At 44.2% G+C, this 19,242-nt stretch overlaps 1 protein-coding gene across 1 annotated transcript; it reads right to left on the minus strand.

Moving 5' to 3' along the window:
- Window positions 1-258: 258 nt before the first annotated feature.
- USP40 (ubiquitin specific peptidase 40) lies at window positions 259-17,895 on the minus strand (the record flags this gene model as incomplete). Its single annotated transcript, XM_010005881.1, has 16 exons — window positions 17,674-17,895; window positions 17,315-17,382; window positions 16,088-16,201; window positions 15,340-15,504; window positions 14,448-14,594; window positions 11,112-11,255; window positions 8,696-8,824; window positions 8,219-8,320; window positions 7,795-7,902; window positions 6,250-6,571; window positions 5,689-5,770; window positions 4,529-4,700; window positions 3,338-3,422; window positions 2,408-2,478; window positions 1,273-1,592; window positions 259-391 (listed from the first exon to the last, which is right to left on the minus strand). Coding segments are annotated over exons 1-16 (2,361 nt in total), but the record flags the coding sequence as incomplete, so codon positions are not given.
- Between the last annotated feature and the right edge of the window lie 1,347 nt (window positions 17,896-19,242).

Raw genomic sequence — 19,242 nt, forward strand, 5'->3', positions numbered from 1 at the left:
CAGTGTTGAAGGGCAGGTTGGATGGGGCTTGGAGCAGCCTGGGCTGGTGGGAGGTGTCCCTGCTTTAAAAAGCATTACCTAAATAATCTCAATAAACCCATTATTTGGAAAGCTGGGGAGGGGCTTGGGACAAGGGCAGGGAGGGATGGGATGAGGGGGAAGGGTTTTCAACTGAAAGAGGAGAGATCTCGGTGGGATATTAGGAAGAAATTCTTCCCTGTGAGTGTGCTGAGACCCCCTGCCAACCAAACTCCTTACTGTCTCAATGGTGGCCGTTATTTTAACGTGTTTCTCTTCATCTTCATCTTCCACCCTGCAGAAGTTTTTCACTTGCAGCCAGCTGATGTCATATGTAAAAGCAGTCAAATTGCCACTCGCCACATTGACAAAGCTGTAAAAAGGAGCAAAGGTGTCAAAGACAGGAAAACTACACAACTGCTAAATATCAAAGCTCTCAAACAAACCAGCAATGCCTCAGTCATTCAAGTCACACAGTGAGAGGCCTCAGGGAACACCTAGGCACCCTTGGGCTGGGTAAACCATCAAACACTACCTTTTGGTAACTGGCTTTCAATGGCACTTGAGCTTCTGAAGGCACTTCAGAGTCCAAGTCACTTTCTGAGGCTGAATTTAATGCTTCTGGTAAAATATTATCAAAGCATTCCTAGTGATAATGAAAATTTGGCCTTTTCTCTGTCTCTGCTAGTGTATTTTAACCATGTAAACAGTTATTGGAGAAGAACCCTCTCACTGCTCCGTTTAATCCCTGTTTTTCAGTACTGTTTCAACAAGGAAGTCAGAATTTATGCAGCAAGCACACAGACATGTCAGAGCTGCACACTACAAAATTAAATGAGACCAGAAATTCGCTCCTGGCAACTTCAGGTTCAGCTGGGAGATGCAGCAGAGTCCCACACTGCTCTGATCCTGCTGTGTTCTCACGTCCCACCAAGTCCCTCAGAAAAACCACACAGCTCAAGACCTCAGAAATTCAGGTTATGCCAAAGATGGGACAGTGGGCACAGGTTGTTCTCACTAGGTTTTCCCCCTTCCAAAGTGCAAGTCCAAGGGTGTTACAGCTCTGCACTTCCAGACCAAAGAAATACCTAATAGTTGGCAAGAAACTGATCCCCAAGGCTTAAGACTCCTGTTATCCTGAATGAAAAAGCTCCAAAGAGTTTAAAGAATAAATATAAGCAAGCAGAAAGTAACAAAACAGGTTTTGCCAAATTTGCTTTTTTGCTTAATTATACTTCTAATCCAGATGGTTACCTCTGGTCATGGCTGTCCAAGATCAGTACTGAGCATCCATCTGTCAGACCAACACTTCTGACTGTTTCCTTCATATCTTCGTCCAGAAAAACTTCCCAGTTCTTGGCATCTTTCTCTGGCCCCGAGCTGTTCTTCAGAATGATTCCTCCTGAGGGGGCTAAGGCTCTGTGGAGATCAGCCAGCTTTGTGCTGCAGGAGAAGACCTGCTGGGACTCAGTGAAGTGCTGACCCTTCCCTCCTTCGTTGTGCTCTGCCAGCCGAAGAACGTTGATGACCACAGGCTCGTGGTCAGGGCCTGTCATCACCTTTGTTCCACCAACCTGAGGTGAGGAAGGGAAGATCTATGCAGTGGGGATCAACAAAAGACAGACTGGACAGCAATCATGAGAAGAATCAAGTTATTGAGACAAAACTATGGGCCCTGTCTCCTCATCAGCAAGTTTGCTAAGGTGGTTGACACCCTCGAGGGAAGGGATGTCATACAGAGGGACCTGGCAGGCTGGAGGAGTGGGCAATGCAAAACTCATGAAGTTCAACAAGGCCAAGTGCAGGGTCCTGCACCTGGGTTGGTCCAAACCCAGGCACAAATCCAAGCTGGGGGGAGAACGGATTGTGAGCAGCCCTGAGGAGAAGGACCTTGAGTTGGGAAGAGATGAGAAGCTGGAGATGAGGCACCAGTGAGTGCTGGAGCCCTGAGGGCTGCATGTCCTGGGCTGTGTCAAAAGAAGTGTGGGCAGCAGGGCCAGGGAGGGGAATCTGCCCCTCTGCTCTGCTCTGGTGAGAGCCTCCTGGAGTGTTTTGTCCAGCTCTGGAGCCCCCAGCACAGGAGAGACATGGAGGTGTTGGAGAGAGTTCAGAGGAGGCCATGGAGATGATGGGAAGGCTGGAGCAGCTCTGCTCTGGGGACAGGCTGGGAGAGTTGGGGTGTTCAGCCTGGAGAAGGGAAGGCTCCAGGGAGACCTTAGAGCACCTTCCAGTGCCTGAAGGGGCTCCAGGAAAGCTGGGGAGGGACTTGGGACAAGGGCAGGACAAGGGGTAATGGATTAAAACTACCAGCATTTCCAAACATGTGTCTGGAGATGGCCTCTGATCTCTTCAGGACTGACAAGGAGAGAGAACATGTGGATCTTTTTACCTCTTTCCCATTCCAGACGAAGATGTCCGCTCCATCCACCAGCCCGATGCCATCCAGGGTCAGCTCATCTCCTGAAAAGGGGCAAAACATTCACTTCTGCTCCCCTGGAAAAACAGGGGCAGCAGGTAAACTGGAATACTCTGACACACTCTGGCTCAAGTTACAGAAGGTGCAGTGTGAGTGACCTCCTGTACATTCCAAGCCCATTCTGTGCAACACCAATGCCCATCCTGCAGCTCCTTCCTGCTCCAAGTCAGAGTTTTTTTAAGTCACTTATTTATCAAACTGCACTAACATCTGCAGGAATATTTCCAGCAGCTGTGAGCACCTCTGCATTTTGATGCCAACAGCATGGGAAGCTGCATTAGGTTTTGGTAGAACTCCAAGTTTCTGAAACAGATCACAAAGACACTAAAATCTAAGAAAGCCTGAACAGGCTTTTGAAGACGAAACACCCAGGACTGAGTAACAGTGCAAAGCTGGAGATAGAACTCATGACTTTACCATGCTCATCAACTCTCAATAAATCATTTTACTCTTAATGTAACCATTTTCCTTTGCAAAAATTTCCTCCTTCAGCCTGAATCTAACCTGCATTTGTCTTTGGTGTCACCCTAGCTCCTCTCCTCCACCCACCAGGTTAACAGTAGGAAAGCAAACAGGGATAAGCAAATCAAGGTCAAAAACCAGACTGATGTATTTTTGTCAGCAAATGTGTTTAACTTGCATAAGATTTGCAGCCTCACTGCATTTCACAAAAGGTTACAAAGAAAAGCCTCCCTCAAACCCCTCATTTCTCTAATAAGAGTGTCCTAAATAACTCAAAAGCAGTGAACTTGCAAGTGAGTCTGAAGAGTGCTCAGTACATGTGAAATGCTCAATGAACAACACACATAAAGAACATGGAAACCTTGGATGTGGAAGTCTTACCATCAAGCACCTGGTACAGATGCAGTCCTGCTGGTAAAGGCTTGGCAATACTGAGGGTCATGTCTCCTTCCCAGGATTCCAACATCTGATTGGGAAGAATAAAAATGATAAATACACTTTTTAACAGCAGCAGGGAGTAACTCACATCACTCCAAATCACAACGTTGCTGGAAGCTGTAACAGCCTGGCCACTTTGGCACTTAACAAGTCCCTGCTAATTACTTCAAGAAGCTCAGCTACACAGAAGACACTCCAGCACTTGGGCCTTCCAGACTAGTCACCAGGTAGACAAAAATAGAAGTTTCACCTGGACACCAAGCAAAGGTTGGGAAGCAGAGGAAAAACAAACACCTGAACACCTCCAGGGATGAGGCAGCCACAACCTCCCTGGGCAACCTGTGCCAGTGCCTTCCTACCCTCATGGAGAAGAATCTCGTCCTCATGTCTGACCTAAATCTCCCCTCTTTCAGTTTAAAACCTTATCCCTTGTCCTATCCCTGCCCTCTCTGGTGAAAAGCCCCTCCCCAGCTTTCCTGGAGCCCCTTCAGGCACTGGAAGGTTCTCTAAGGTCTCCCTGGAGCCTTCTCTTCTGCAGGCTGAACAGCGCAACTCTCCCAGCCCATCTCCAGAGCAGAGCTGCTCCAGCCCTCTGAGCATCTTTGTGGTCCTTCTCTGGCCCTTCTCCAACAGCTCCGTGTCTCTCCTGTGCTAACGGCTCCAGAGCTGGACAGAGTACTCCAGGTGGGGTCTCATCAGAGCAGACAATCCCTCCCTGGCCCTGCTGCCCACTCTTCTTTTGCTGCAGCCCAGGACACAAGTGGCTCACAGGGCTCCAGCACTCACTGGTGCCTCATCTCCAGTTCCTCACCTCCAGGTCCTTCTCCTCAGGACTGCTCTCCAGCCATTCTCCCCAACCTGTATTTATGCCCAGGGTTGGGCCAACCCAGGTGCAGGACCCTGCACTTGGCCTTTCAAGTCTACATGAAGTTTCATCAACTTCATGGCTTGTTGAATACTTCAAGAACAGCCCTCAAACCCACGTCTCCTTCTGTGTCAACTCACATTGTTTAAAGCCACCCAAAATTCCATTTGCTGTTGAAAATCTCTCAGTGACCTAAAAGAACTTGGCATAAACACATTTGCAAATGTTGTTGCAGCCCAAATAAAAAGGAAGAGCTGAGATACAAGTACCTGGAACACTGACTGGCGAAGGTCTCCCAAGGTTTTTCTTCTGTCAATAGTCAAATCCACAACACTCTCCTTCCAAGTAAGCAAAGGATGCAAAGCCCCATTGTGAAACTGGTAACAGGAGCTCAAATGGAGATGCAAATTGATGCCATTGTTTGCTGAGTCACATTCCTCTCTGGGAAAGAACAACACAAGAGCAAACTTGGTGAACTTAGCACCTCAAAGAGCAACACCAGAACAAAAGTTTAACACCTACAAATGGCTGGTTTATCTCTGAGATGCTGCTGTTTCACAGGAAAGTTGATCATTCCCCCTTCTCCCCATGGAGAACCCCCCCAATAAGCATCACTAAAATAATTTCTTCCATTCTCCTTCCAGAAATGCACTGATTGTCACCAAAACCTGGGACAATTTGAAACTATCAGTAAGTTTCTCTTGAAGCTCTGTAGAATGCCTAGTTTTGCCCCCAGCAGGGAGGCAGGGAACCAGTAAAGGCAAGATCCCAACACACAAGTTATACACACAAGTCATCATAGAATGGTGAAGGTTGGAAGGGACCTTAAAGATCATCAGGTTCCAACCTCCCTGCCATGACCAGGGACACCTCCCACCAGACCAAGCCTCATCCAACCTGGCTTTGAACACCTCCAGGGATGGGGCTTCCACAGCTCCCCTGGGCAACCTGTGCCAGTGCCTTCCTACCCTTGTGGAGAAGAATTTCTTCCTAATATCTCACTTAAATCTCCCCTCTTTCAGTTTAAAACATTTACCCCTTGTTCTATCACTGCCCTCTCTGGTGAAAAGCCCCTCCCCAGCTTTCCTGTAGGACCCCTCCAGGCACTACAAGGTGCTCTAAGGTCTCCTCCAAAGCATTTTCATCTCCAGGCTGAACTCCAACTCCTTCAGCCTATCTCCAGAGCAGAGCTGCTCCAGCCCTTTGTCTATACTACAATAAAATACATAGATTTTACTGTATCTGTCCTACATCATGATGCTCTGCAGACCAATGTCCAAAATGAAAACACCAGAATATATCCCTCTGTAACACTGAATCACTTGAATATCTGACTCTACCCAATGAGCTCCTTTCCTTTCAAATCACTTTGGAGATCTGCAGATGAAAAATACTGTTGAAAAAGACTGGTACAGTCACATGAATATACCTCTTTTTTTGCAGCTCAGTATTAGCAGCATTCATTTCATTCAGAAGGTGTTCAGGAATTTGGTACCTTGGATTTCCTCGAGCTGCAACAAATAATACAGGCTGGTTTGGCCTCAGCTGCTCCAAAGGTGTCTTGGCAAACAAGAAAAGCAATCAAGAGGAGACACTGCAGCACAGGCACCACTGACAAGTCAGAGCAAAGATGCTGCATCCTTTTCTAACAGAGAAAAATCACACTGCAAATGACACAAAGAACAAACCAAGTGGTTTTTCCATCCTCCCATCAATCCTTCCCTAAAGGAAAGTGACCCAGGAATGCTGTCAGCAACAATTTGAATTGGTTCCAGCAGATGTTCTGCTGGAACTTGGGAAATGTAGTAGAAAAAAGTGCCAGCTACAGCCAGTTAACTGGTCACCACCTCCTTGGAGTTAACCTCTATCTTAGTTAACTCTTTTTCCAAATGATCACTAAAAAGATAATTTTATCTTGAATCCTTGGCTCACTGGAGAATAAACTGGCAATGAAGAAAGCCCCCAGAATATCAAGAAGAGCTTTGTGTACCTTCAGGTGGTCTTTTCAACTGAGATTTTCGATAGAAGAGCATGTAGGCACTCTCTTTACCCTGAAACTGCTTCTCAATATCCTTCTCCTTGATGGGCTGGACCTTGGAATCGTTCAGATCAAACCAATGGGGAGCAGCAGAATTCTCCTTTAGCCTTGGAGGGTTTTTTTCTGAATTCCAGTGGACATCATTCTCCTGAGGAGGGCTTTGGAGACCTTGCCCTTCAGAATCTGACTGAAACAGGAGCTTGTGTTTTTCCCTCAGGCCAACCTTATCTTCATCAGGACTGAACTGAAATATCTGAGGATGGTTCTGCAAGTACTAAAAGGAAAGCAAAGACAAGATGAAGACAACCAGGTTTCAATAGAGCTGCTTCACCTGGTTCAAGCTGGCACACAAACCCCATCCCTTCCAACTTGGTGTTATAATTGCTCCTCATGAATTCCCTCAGTTTAGACAGGAAAATGTGATTTTCCTCCCTCACTTCTCTGCCTTATCTTCTATGTGCTATTCCTGGTTTTCTTTACCCACTCTGCTCTAAGCCTTCATTTTAACACCATGGAGATACTTCAAGCTTGGTGGCCAAATTGCACAAAACCAAACTGTATCTCTTGAGGACAGGCAGGGGAGGGTGGTTGTGGACACCAACCATGCTCCAATTCCCCCACAAAACCACCCAACCCCCTAAAAAATACCCAACAAAACCAATCCCCCTTACAAGCTTTCCCTTACAATCATAATCAAAACCATACTCCAAAAAAGTGTAAAACAATTTAGTTATATCAGCAAGGCAAGTCCTGCACTGCTCCATGTGCTGCTCTTACAGATCTGGCAGTTGTGAGAAGTCAGCCTTGGTAACATTCCCATTAGCTCTCCAACTTGGAAATGGTTAGTACTGGGTGGCTCACAACTGGTTTCTATCACTTCCCTATCCACCTTCCAAGAGCAGCTACCTCTGAGGAAGACTCAAATCCAGGCTGCACAACTACTTCTAGCTAATTATTTGTGAAAACTGCACAGTCAGACATGAATTTTCCACACCATCTCTAACACAAACTTCAAGTTTTCTTCTGAAAGCAGCAAAAAAGACACTAAACCAACTTGGCAGACAGTAAAAACTGGCAGTGTTCCTTTTAGGGACATGCCCTCATCAACCAGAAAGTGGCACATGATTTTTAAAGCTCTGTTTCTGTGATGAAATTGTGTGTTTCTCCTTTGATTCTCACCAGGGCTTCTGTGTTCAAGTGGTGATGGTGTTGCTGCTTCATACACAGACACGAGTGGAACAAAGGTCAGTAAGTAAGGTTAATTCTTTTCCTTCCCAGCCATATAGATGGAAAAATAAAAGATCCAAGCTTTTAGGCAGATAATCCTGGGAGAATCTGATCTGTGTTCCCCAGTCTACCAATTTATCTTGCCAACCTCTTACATGTGGCTCTATCTTGCTAGTCCAAGGATCTGTATTTTCATCCTAGTGACTAATCAACAGCACTATAAAATTATCTGAACAGTAAAAAAAACAGATCAGTGTGCAGGGAAGTTACCTTTCTTAACACTCCATATTGTTTTCTGTATTTCTTATTCCACGAAACCCCTTTTTTCTCCAATAATTTCTGCCTTAATTGGTTCACAGGAATCTGTTGAGATTCTTCCTGCAGAGAAATTCAAATCTGTGATAACCAAGACTACAAAAGTCAAGGGATAAAGACATTTCTGAAGTGCTTAAATTACTCCTGTTTGTTAATAAGCCCAAGTAACATCACCTTTTGCAAGAGCTTAGATAAGCAATTAAAAAAAATACTCAAAAAGGGCCATTTTTTGGTATGAAGAGCTACTATTAGTGTTAAAGTCAGGTTAAGTGACAAGTTTTATCTGCTTGACAAGTTCAGCAGACTTCTGTACACTAAACCCCTCCTTCCAGGTTCCCTAATATCACAACCAAAGCAAGAAACTCCTTACATACCATACCTCTGCTAAAATCCCTTTCAACATCACCACTGGATTTTCCACTTCTTTGGCATTTTGGGGGTCTCTTGAAGCCTTATCTTCAATCAGCCTCTGCTCTTCCTCCTGCACAAGTAAAACAGGAGACTCACAAAAGCTGTTTCACACACAACTAGTGGCTCTTGATTGCAGGCTGCCCTCACTTTAGCATCCACCATCCAGAAAGGTGAAGGAAGTTTTGATAAGCTGCCCCTGCCACCTGCTACAGACTGTTTCTTTTCATACAGAATACCCATTATCATTTATTTGAACAATTTTAAAAAAGGCATCTGAATTATTTACAGACATACTGAGGCAAATGAGGCTTCTCCATGAGGGAAGAGAACAAATGCCTCACTAAAATATGGATGAGTTGGGATGTGCATTTCATCCCCTGGGTCTTCATACTGTTTTGGAAAATGAGACATGTCAAGCAAGGAAGAAAAAGCCAACAGGACTTACTTGTAACTGCCAGTTTCCTAATTCATCCACATCTCTGATATAAACATGATAGTGTCCTCCATAGCAGCCACCTTTGTGTATAATAACAGAGAAGAGCTCATACATGTACTCTGAATCATCCATTTCAGTCTTTAAAAGGAAAAACAATAACAACAATCATATGTATCAGTAAGTCTGTCACACAAGGGTAGTTCTACACCACCTGGATGGCTCCAGGTGTTTCTCAGTGTGCGTTCACATGAGCAGAGATTGGAAAGGTTCTTCAGTGCCAGGAAATACACTCATGGACTGACACAAGCCATGGACAGAGCACAAGCTTATTAAGCAATCTTTTCATCATAGAATGGTGAAGGTTGGAAGGACGTTAAAGATCATCAGGTTCCAACATCCCTGCCATGAGCAGGGACACCTCCCACCAGACCAGGCTGCACAAGCCTCATCCAACCTGGCCTTGAACACCTCCAGGGAGGGGACATCAACAACCTCCCTGGGCAACCTATTCCAGCACCTTCCTAACCTCACGGTGAATAATTTCTTCCTGATGTCTCACCTACATCTCCCCTCTCTCAGTTTAAAACCACCACTCTTTGTCCTGTCCTTGCCCTCTCTGGTAAAAGCCCCTGCCCAGCTTTCCTGGAGCTCCTTCAGGCTCTGGAAGGTGCTCTAAGGTCTCCTTGGAGCCTTCTCTTCTCCAGGCTAAATTCTCAACAATATTGAAATTTCAAAATTTAAAATAACAAGCCATTGATGCAAGTAATAGAACAGATCAACCTGTTTGTTTATAAGCAGGTTTCTTTTGTTTAGAAGACTAGAGGAAAAAATAACAAGCCACACTTTTACAGATACAAACCAATGAAAAAAAATAAATTCAAATGCTTCCTCAAATGCAAACACTGAGAAATTTCCAAACTTGCTTTGCAACTTTTCAGTAAGAGAAAAGCCTTTCACAAAAGCACAGCCTCCACTAAAGATTTTTTTTCTGTATTTTAAAGATCAAAAATTGCCATCAAGCAGCTCAGCTGGTGACCAAAATTAATGTATGTGAATGCAAAGACTGATTCTTAAGAAAACTGAAACAACTGTAAGCTCATAAAACGTTCATAAAAAACAATAACAACAATCATATGTATCAGTAAGTCTGTCACACAAGGGTAGTTCTACACCACCTGGATGGCTCCAGGTGTTTCTCAGTGTGCGTTCACATGAGCAGAGATTGGAAAGGTTCTTCAGTGCCAGGAAATACACTCATGGACTGACACAAGCCATGGACAGAGCACAAGCTTATTAAGCAATCTTTTCATCATAGAATGGTGAAGGTTGGAAGGACGTTAAAGATCATCAGGTTCCAACATCCCTGCCATGAGCAGGGACACCTCCCACCAGACCAGGCTGCACAAGCCTCATCCAACCTGGCCTTGAACACCTCCAGGGAGGGGACATCAACAACCTCCCTGGGCAACCTATTCCAGCACCTTCCTAACCTCACGGTGAATAATTTCTTCCTGATGTCTCACCTACATCTCCCCTCTCTCAGTTTAAAACCACCACTCTTTGTCCTGTCCTTGCCCTCTCTGGTAAAAGCCCCTGCCCAGCTTTCCTGGAGCTCCTTCAGGCTCTGGAAGGTGCTCTAAGGTCTCCTTGGAGCCTTCTCTTCTCCAGGCTAAATTCTCAACAATATTGAAATTTCAAAATTTAAAATAACAAGCCATTGATGCAAGTAATAGAACAGATCAACCTGTTTGTTTATAAGCAGGTTTCTTTTGTTTAGAAGACTAGAGGAAAAAATAACAAGCCACACTTTTACAGATACAAACCAATGAAAAAAAATAAATTCAAATGCTTCCTCAAATGCAAACACTGAGAAATTTCCAAACTTGCTTTGCAACTTTTCAGTAAGAGAAAAGCCTTTCACAAAAGCACAGCCTCCACTAAAGATTTTTTTTCTGTATTTTAAAGATCAAAAATTGCCATCAAGCAGCTCAGCTGGTGACCAAAATTAATGTATGTGAATGCAAAGACTGATTCTTAAGAAAACTGAAACAACTGTAAGCTCATAAAACGTTCATAGCTCAATTTATACACAACCTTATCAGACAAAAACAATCCAAACATAAACTCCAACTTCCAGGTGATAATCTTCCTTTCAAGGAATCATCAGATCAAATTTGTACTTGTAGCTGATACAAGGTATTTCCCACTCAGTTAGAAAGTGGTGCTTTGGAACCACATTGGAATTCTGAGAATTTGGAATTAGAGACAGTGCAGAACCCCACACAGTTTCTCAGTTTGCCCTGACAAAACACAGAACAAAACTGTCAACAGCTTAACCAGCTCAACCCAGGACAAGAAGTTGTCCCCGAAATCCAGGTTCTCTGCTGAGCATATAGAAACTTTTAACAGACCTAACAGTACCAACCTGCTCACAGAAAGGCCTCAGATTGATCTGGATGGGGAAGGTGTAGCAGCTTGTTTCCTTGTACCGTTCACACTTCTCAAAGTCAAAGTTGAATCTCAGGAGGGACACGGTGAGGAAGGGCGGCAGCTTCCGCAGCTTCGCCGACTGCAAAAGGATTTTAACAGACTGTGAGCACACAGCTCTATCAGAACTCTGTTTCCACCTTGCTATGGTCAACTGGTCTTCAACCAAGCCTTGTTACAACCAGGCTTTCTCCATTTCCCTACCAACTAGACAGCCTAAAAGGAATGAAGACCCTCTGTTAAGCCTTGCAGCTTCCCCGAATGGTGTCATCACACTTAATCCTCCTACAGAAAAAACAAAGGAGGACATGGCTGAAGTTCTAGTTGGTGATCACATTCCCATAGTCCATGTGTTCTTTGGGAGAGGATGGCCTTGAACTTTACACTAAGAACCAACTGTCTCAGACCCCTGAGTTTGTGCTCACAGGTGAAGTCAGACCACCCTTTCCAAGTCAGGCTCCAGATGCTGCCTACACACTTGCTCCTGCTCCAAGGCCTCCTGCTCACCTCCATGAAGACTATTCCAGTGACTTCAGAGGGGATTCCCAGTTCCCTGGGGTTGCAGTCTGTTGCTGAGTGACTGTTGGTCTGTCTCCAACAAAAATGGTTTGAAATGTCACCAGAATTTACCACAACGTCACCTTGCTTACTATCTGCCAGGCTGCTTGAAGAAAAGGGCCTTGACTAAGGTCTGTGGGCTGTGGTAGGTGAACAGGATGCTGTGCCCGAGTGGTATGAGGTAGATGTGTGTGGAGGGTAGGAGGACCCTCCAGCCAGCCACAGGACAACCAGGGAAGAGTTAAAAAAGACCTTCCAAGGCAGGAAAGCCACCACAAGCCTTTTTAGGAAGGAAGAATATTAATAGAGATCAAAAAATGTGGTGTGTGAGCACATCAAGAACCTTGGCGTAAAGCAAAATCAAACATTTCAGCTGCCCCATCCCTGGCAGTGTTGAAGGGCAGGTTGGATGGGGCTTGGAGCAACCTGAGCTGGTGGAAAGTGTCCCTGCCCATGCAGGTGATTGGATCTAGATGGTCTTTAAGGCCCTTTCCAACCCAAACCATTCCATGATTCCAGAGTCTAGTGGCACAGATTTTGCATATTCTTCCACATTTAGGGTGGGGGAAAAAAAAGACTGTACCATGAAAATTTGCTGAAGTTCTGGGACATCAGACTCTTCAACTCCTAATACCTCTAGAGGCTAAGACATGAAAGAGCAGAAAATAACATCCATGGAGTACTGAAGGGAGAGAGGAACAGAATGGGTAGGAATGGGCCACCTTCACTTTGAAACAGACCTTCCTAAAGCAGCCACCAAGCCTAGAGTGACCCAGCTGGCACCTCACCTGCTGAAAGTGCTGACTGTCACTGCAGGCCGCTGTGACCATGCCCATCATGCCAGCAATTGCCCAGCTATGTGCCTTCTCACCCAAATTTGAAGCTGCCAGCATCTTATCTTGCCCTGGTGGCCACATGGAAGAGTTATCTGTTACCAACGGTTACCTTGCACTCAGCTGAACCCAGCAAAGTTTAACCCTTATAACCAAGCCACGTGAGGCAGTGGCAAATGTTCCTTCAACTCCCAAGTCACTGATTAACTTGCCCTCAACTTGCCTTTGCACCCACCCCCTTCCACAGGAAGGGTGCTGCAAGCTTTGGATTGTGCTCCTCCTGCTGCAGAAGAGGGTCAGATCAAGAGGCAAAAGAGCTTTGCTGTTGTGAAGGTCACAGAATGAGTTGGGTTGGAAGGACCCTAAAGATCCTCTAGTTGCAACTCCCCTGCATGGGCAGGAACACCTCCCACCAGCCCAGGTTGCTCCAAGCCCCATCCAACCTGCCCTTCAACACTGCCAGGGATGGGGCAGCCACAGCTTCCCTGGGCAACCTGGGCCAGGCTCTCATCACCCTCACAGCCAAGAATTTCTTCCTAATGTTCAACCTAAATCTCCCCTCTTCATGTTTTGATCCATTACCCCTTGTCCTCCTGCTACAAGTCCTTGTAAAAAGTCCCTCCTCAGCTTTCTTGTAGACCCATTTCAGGTACTGAAAGGCCACTACAAAGTCTCTGTCCATGAACAGCAGGAAAAAGGAGCTACTTTTTAATTAAAAAAACTGAAGACGTGAAAAATTAGCACAGAAAAAAACTCCAAACATCACTTCGTGTCATTTTGGAAAAAGAGCAACTCAATGACCTTCAGCTCTCAAAGATCTGTTCTTCTGGGATACAAAACAGATAAAAAGTCTTACATTCAATCACTCTGTTGTGGAAACCAGTCCAAAGTGCTGCAAAGCAACAACCAGGGAGAAGCTGGCAGCACAAGGATGCTGCAGGCTGCCCTGGCTGGCAGACCAATGTCACCAACATAAGCCCTCTGGGGAATATTAGTGTGAAACATCTGAAGCTTCCCCTGTTTTTTTTAAAACAACAACCCAATCTCAACAGTTCCCACCCTCAGTTGAGCACTGATCAGAAATAATTCATTAGCTAGAAGATGATCACAAAGCAGCATAACTCAACAGATAAACAGATTGGCTTCCTTCTGAAGTACCTTCAAGCTACAGCCTGAAGGAGAAGACTTTCAGTCCATGTTCTGACACCTTCCAGCAGGGTCATCTGCTCCAATGGTTACTCCTCAAGAGGCTGAGAGAAAGGAACACCCAACCAAAAATCAAAAAAAGGGTAAGAAATATCATATCCCTGCAGATGAATTCTTGCCCATCTCTTCATTAGCTGGCTTGAAGATCTTAGAGAAAGCTTCAACTTTCTAGCTTTGGAACTTTCAGACTTGGGGTCCTTTTAAAAGATTGCAATCATTGTGTTATCATCTTGCCTAGCTATTATTTTAATCATTGTTTTCAATCCAAATAAGGCCTATTATTAAGTTGCTGGCATTGAAATGGTTAACCTTTATGTAATAGTTGCCAACTAACTACCAGTCCTGTATTTGATTGTTAAGATACCTTCTTGGTTTATTACCTTAACATCCTGGTTTGTTGCCCTAATATCCCAAAACTCACATAAATCAAATTTATGCCTTTTAGCTCAATCATGAAGATTATTTACAATCTCATCTGTTATCTTGCTCAGGGCAGAGTCACACGAGCTTTTCTTGACACATTTGCTGAGGTTTAAAAAAACAAAAACAGGACAGATTTTGGCACCCTCTTGTTACCAACTAACTAAAGACACAGGGGGGGTTTTATTTTCAGAGGGCAGACACAACAAAGCAAACAAAGTTTCTATTCCTTAGCAAATTGAGCATTGAGAATCTACCTTTGAAGCTTCCACAAGTTTATCACAGGCTCCACAGTGGTACAAGTTCTCATTTTCAAAGTACTCCTCTTCCACATACATATTCCACAGGGCCTCCTCCAAGCCAGCAACACCCTTGACTGCCACTGTTAGGTCTAGGAAATCTTCCTGTGCAGAAGTACAACCAAAAATAAATGAGGTAGTGAGTGGTGTTAAGTTCATGGTACATCAGAAAGACAAACTCATCCCATTCACCACAGTGGATGTGAGCTTTAGTTGTTGAAGGAGGGGGGGGGGAACCTCCTATATCCACTAATTAATTTAAACAAACCCAACCAAACTAGGACTGTAAAGATGTTTTCCTGTTGTCATCTCATTGTTTCAGCTCTCTGATAAATACACCTACCCAAAGCAACACTTGCTGACTCAGAAGATACAACACCACTTGTTTTTTTTACCTCTGAGTCACAGCCTGAAGTAGGTGGTTTAGAAAATGCCAGCCCAAACTTCACAGATTCATGCATCCTTTTCCTGTTTTCAGGTCTGCAGCAGCCTCACCAACACACACTACCTGGATTCAACCAGGCCACCAGCAACACCCAAGAAAGATGTCATGATTTTTTGAGTTTAAGAAAGAAAAGCACGTTTAAAAGTATCTTCAACAGGGTGAACAGAAAGCTATAAGGAATTCTTTCCTGTGAGGGTGATAAGACACTGGCCCAGGTTACCCAGGGAAGGTGTGGAACCCCCTCCCTGGCAGTGTTGAAGGGCAGGCTGGATGGGGCTTGGAGCAACCTGGGTTGGTGGGAGGTGTCCCTGCCCGTGCAGGGGGAGTTGGGACTAGATGATCTTTAAGGCCTCTTCCAATCCAAACCATTCTCTGATTCTACCCTGGAGCACCATCCAGCTTTACCTGTCTCTCACTGATATTCTTGCATTCCTTGCAGACAATCTGGTTGACCACAATCCCGTGGTACAAACGGTTGATAAGGTCATGACCAGAAGTTCCCACCAGGGAAGTTTCCAAAGCACTGAACAGGATCCGGTTTAACTCCTGCACGTCGTGCTGCCTCATCTCCTGCAGGAGACATCAGAAAAGAAGGAAGCTGAAGAAATAAACCAGTGCCATCTGCTTTGCTTATTGCTTAAAAACATGTATTAAGGGTGACAAAGACAGCTGCCTCAATGACTACTAATCTATTTACTACTTTGAGGAGTCATTTACTATCTTTTATCCTTATTCTTGATTTATTTGTGCTCTCTGAGCAGCTCAAAGTACATAAACTATAACCCACATAGACACTTTCACCTGGGTAGACACAGACTAAACTCTTAAGATACATTACACAGGTCAGTTTAGATAAGAATCTAAGTATTTCAAAACAAGAGCCCTAATTACTGTTGGAAAAACCCTGCTGTAGGAAACAAAGTAAAAGCTACTGAAATTGTATCTAACAAAACAATGATCTGCTGCTGCTGGTTGTCAATAATTGGCATGTTCTTCATGTGGAGACACATGAAAATACACCAACAGTTGACCCAAGTCAACACCATCGCCACAGCCTGAAGTACTTTCAGATACTTCAGACTTGAAAGACACAAAAAAAACCCCAGCAAATCTTCTCCATTCAGGAAGAAGTGTCACTGATGGTGATTGGTACCTCATGGCTGCTCCACCCAAAGCTCTCAGTCAGGTCAGCTGTAGATGCAGCCTGCTGGTCCAAGAGCAGAAGCTGAGCAAACAACCGTTGAAGTTGTAATGGAATTATTCGAACCTAGAAAGAAAACCCCCCCAAACAAACCCAACAGGTTAGAAAGAGGCTTCAAACCCATCCTTTAAATGAAAAGAAAAATAAGTTGGTACCAAACTTGCCAGAAACAAGCACTGTCTGTGGCTTTCAGAACACAGGTTGCTCAGTTCACACCTACACATCATTCCCAAAAATGGACAGGGCCTCATGTTATTGCAGCCAAAGGACCGAGTTTTGTGATGAAAACCTTTTGGCTTTATCACAAAACTGGAAGGATTTACATGAAACCATCACCACAGTGAAAAAGGACACCTCTCTGCTTTCTTAGGTAATACTAAACCCTAAGAAACCAGCTACAGAAACTTCATGACATACAGATGTAAATGCTCCTTGCTCAGAAGAGGGTTTGGGCATGGGGAAGGGTGAAGGTTACAAGTTTCATGAGCTGCCTGTGCTTATATTTCACTTCTACAAAAAGAAATTAGGAAAAATTAAGAACAATTTCTTCCTCAAGAGGGTTTTCAGGCACAAGGCTGCCACAGGGCAGTGGTGGAGTCCCCATCCCTGGAGGGATTTCAAAGCCATGAAGATGTGTTGCTGAGGGACATGAGTTAGTGGTGGCCTTGGCAGGGCTGGGTTCATGGTTGGACCTGATGATCTGAAAGATCTTTTCCAACCAAAACCATTCTAGGACCCCAAGAAAAAAAACCCACTATCTCCAAGCAAACAGCTGTACCACTTTAACCCAAGAACTACAGATTAAATTTCTGTAGCCAACTATAATTAACACTTTTGAAACAACAATTAAATCCCACCCTCAACACACCTTATGCATGGGTGGGCTGCTAACCCTTCAGATCCAGATCATCTTGGCTGCTCACATCTTTAGATTCACTTTTTTTTCTGGTAACAAATCTAAAAAAGACTACACAGACTTTGGGATTGTTCCTGACTGATCCTGCAAGGATCTCCACCCTCCAATTCAGCAGAAGCAGGCCCAATCTTCCTTTTGAAGCAAAACTCAATCTGCAAGTCAGGCTTTCATTCATGCTCAGAAGGGGCTCCATGCAAATTGAAAACCAATCACCTTCCAAATCAGTCTTCAGCAGTACCAAAGGACAAGGGAATTCTCCATACCTTTGCATCTGGTTTGCTGCTGTCATCCAGAGTCCCCAGCTCTTCAGGTCCCAGCGAGAACAACGCCTCTGTTATTAAAAAAGCAAGTCTTTTTTAAAAAAAAGGATAATGCCTCCTCTTTAAAGATTTATTGTATTTGAACTGTCAAGCATGATGCTAGTATTCTTTTGGCCATCATTCATCTTATTAATTTTGCAGACCAAGAGCTGAGTGTTCTATAATAACCTACTTGCAGTGAACTGAAAGAAACTGTTCCTGAAAACCTTTCACGAGAGAGGTGACCCCTGAATAAATAACTAGAAATATCACCATAAAATATCAACTCCAACATTATCCTGAGGAGACTGGGAGCACATTACCTCTAAATTCAGGTGTGAAAAGCAGGGTCTGCAGAAGGGAGTTGAGGTAGCAGGTCCCACCCTGATTTTTGATACCACTTAGGTTGGTGAAATCCCTGGGAGCTGGAGGTTCAGAATCTCTGGGCTTTGATTTCTTCCCTTTTCCACAATGGTTGGTTGAAAGAACAGAAAAATCCTCTTCAAATAAGTCCCCAAACATTGTGTAGGCAAAATAGTCCTTAAAAAAAAAAGATATAGAACAACCTATTTAAGACAAAAAATGTAATTGAATCCACCCACTCCTAAACCTCTGAGATGAATCTTTCAGCCCTGGCTGAAGAATTTGTTTATAAACTTGTTGCAGCTTCTTCTGTTCATCGTAAAAATGAATGTCAGGTCCAGACATAAGTGTGCTCCAATGTAAAGAAAAAGGATGAACTAAAAGCATTTCTGTTAGCTCAGGTCTAAACAGACTCTTAACTACAACCAACTACATCACATTTGCATTTTGCAGAAGCAAAAAACTGCATAGTGAAATCAAATGGGTCCTTCTAAACACCTGGAATTAACTAGTGCTCAAATTGCCCAGTTTCCTGCAGGAAAAGCCTCTCAAACTCATCAAAATCCCTGAACTGTCTCTAACAAGTCCATGTGCAAAAATAACCCCTTCTCTGTCTTGGCCAGTTGAGATGGGAAAAGTGTAATAAATGCCAAAAAATGCAGTGATATTTTACACAATTATTATCTCTGCTTCCAGACATTTGAGCCAGAAACTCAGTGACTACTAACTCTTCTAGTGGGATTGTGTTTTTTCCAGTCCTTTTTGGAAGCCTGGTGACCTCTTTGCATTCCCAACCTCAGCTCCCTTTTGTTTGGTCCTCACCATCCCATAATTTCATTCTGTATGCTGCATCTCTTCCATCAGCAGGGAACAACCAATGAGTTATAATCAAGCAGGGAATAATCATTCCCCTCTCTACCTCCATTCCACTTCCAAGCTTACAGCCCATGTTCCACTCCAACATCTCTCCCAGACAAAAGCCTCCACAAAGACAAAACCATTCCTACAATTCATTCCCTATCTTTGATTATCCTTATCTCCCTCCTCTGAATCCCTTAATTGCCTCCTTTCCCTGTTTTAGAAGTGAGAGGACCACATCTGCCTACAATGTTCAAGTTGTGTGCAAAGCATGGATATATATCTTTATTAAAACATTATTTTCCTATATTTTAATGCATTAAAAATCAAACCTTAACATATAATCTATCACAATTATAATTTATGCAGTTATAAACAATAAAGTTTTGTTCTCTTCCTGTACAGCTGCTGAGCACTAAGCAGCTTTAAGCAACATTTATTATCACCCCAAGGTCTCACTCTTGGCTGTTCCCTTCAAGCCCCAGCACTACACATACACACACACATGACATAAATATGCATATATTTGCATAACTAGCAGGTTGTGAGTGTCTCTGCTCCACCCTCCATCCCTCTGCACCCACCTCCAGTCAGTGTTCCCTGCTGCTCAGCCACCCATCAGGACTCTAAAGCTCCACTGATGACCCTTGTCTTTTTTGCAGCTGATTTCA

This window comes from Chaetura pelagica, unplaced genomic scaffold (genome assembly GCF_000747805.2).
Source record: "Chaetura pelagica isolate M959 unplaced genomic scaffold, ChaPel_1.0 scaffold631, whole genome shotgun sequence".
NCBI lineage: Eukaryota > Metazoa > Chordata > Aves > Apodiformes > Apodidae > Chaetura > Chaetura pelagica.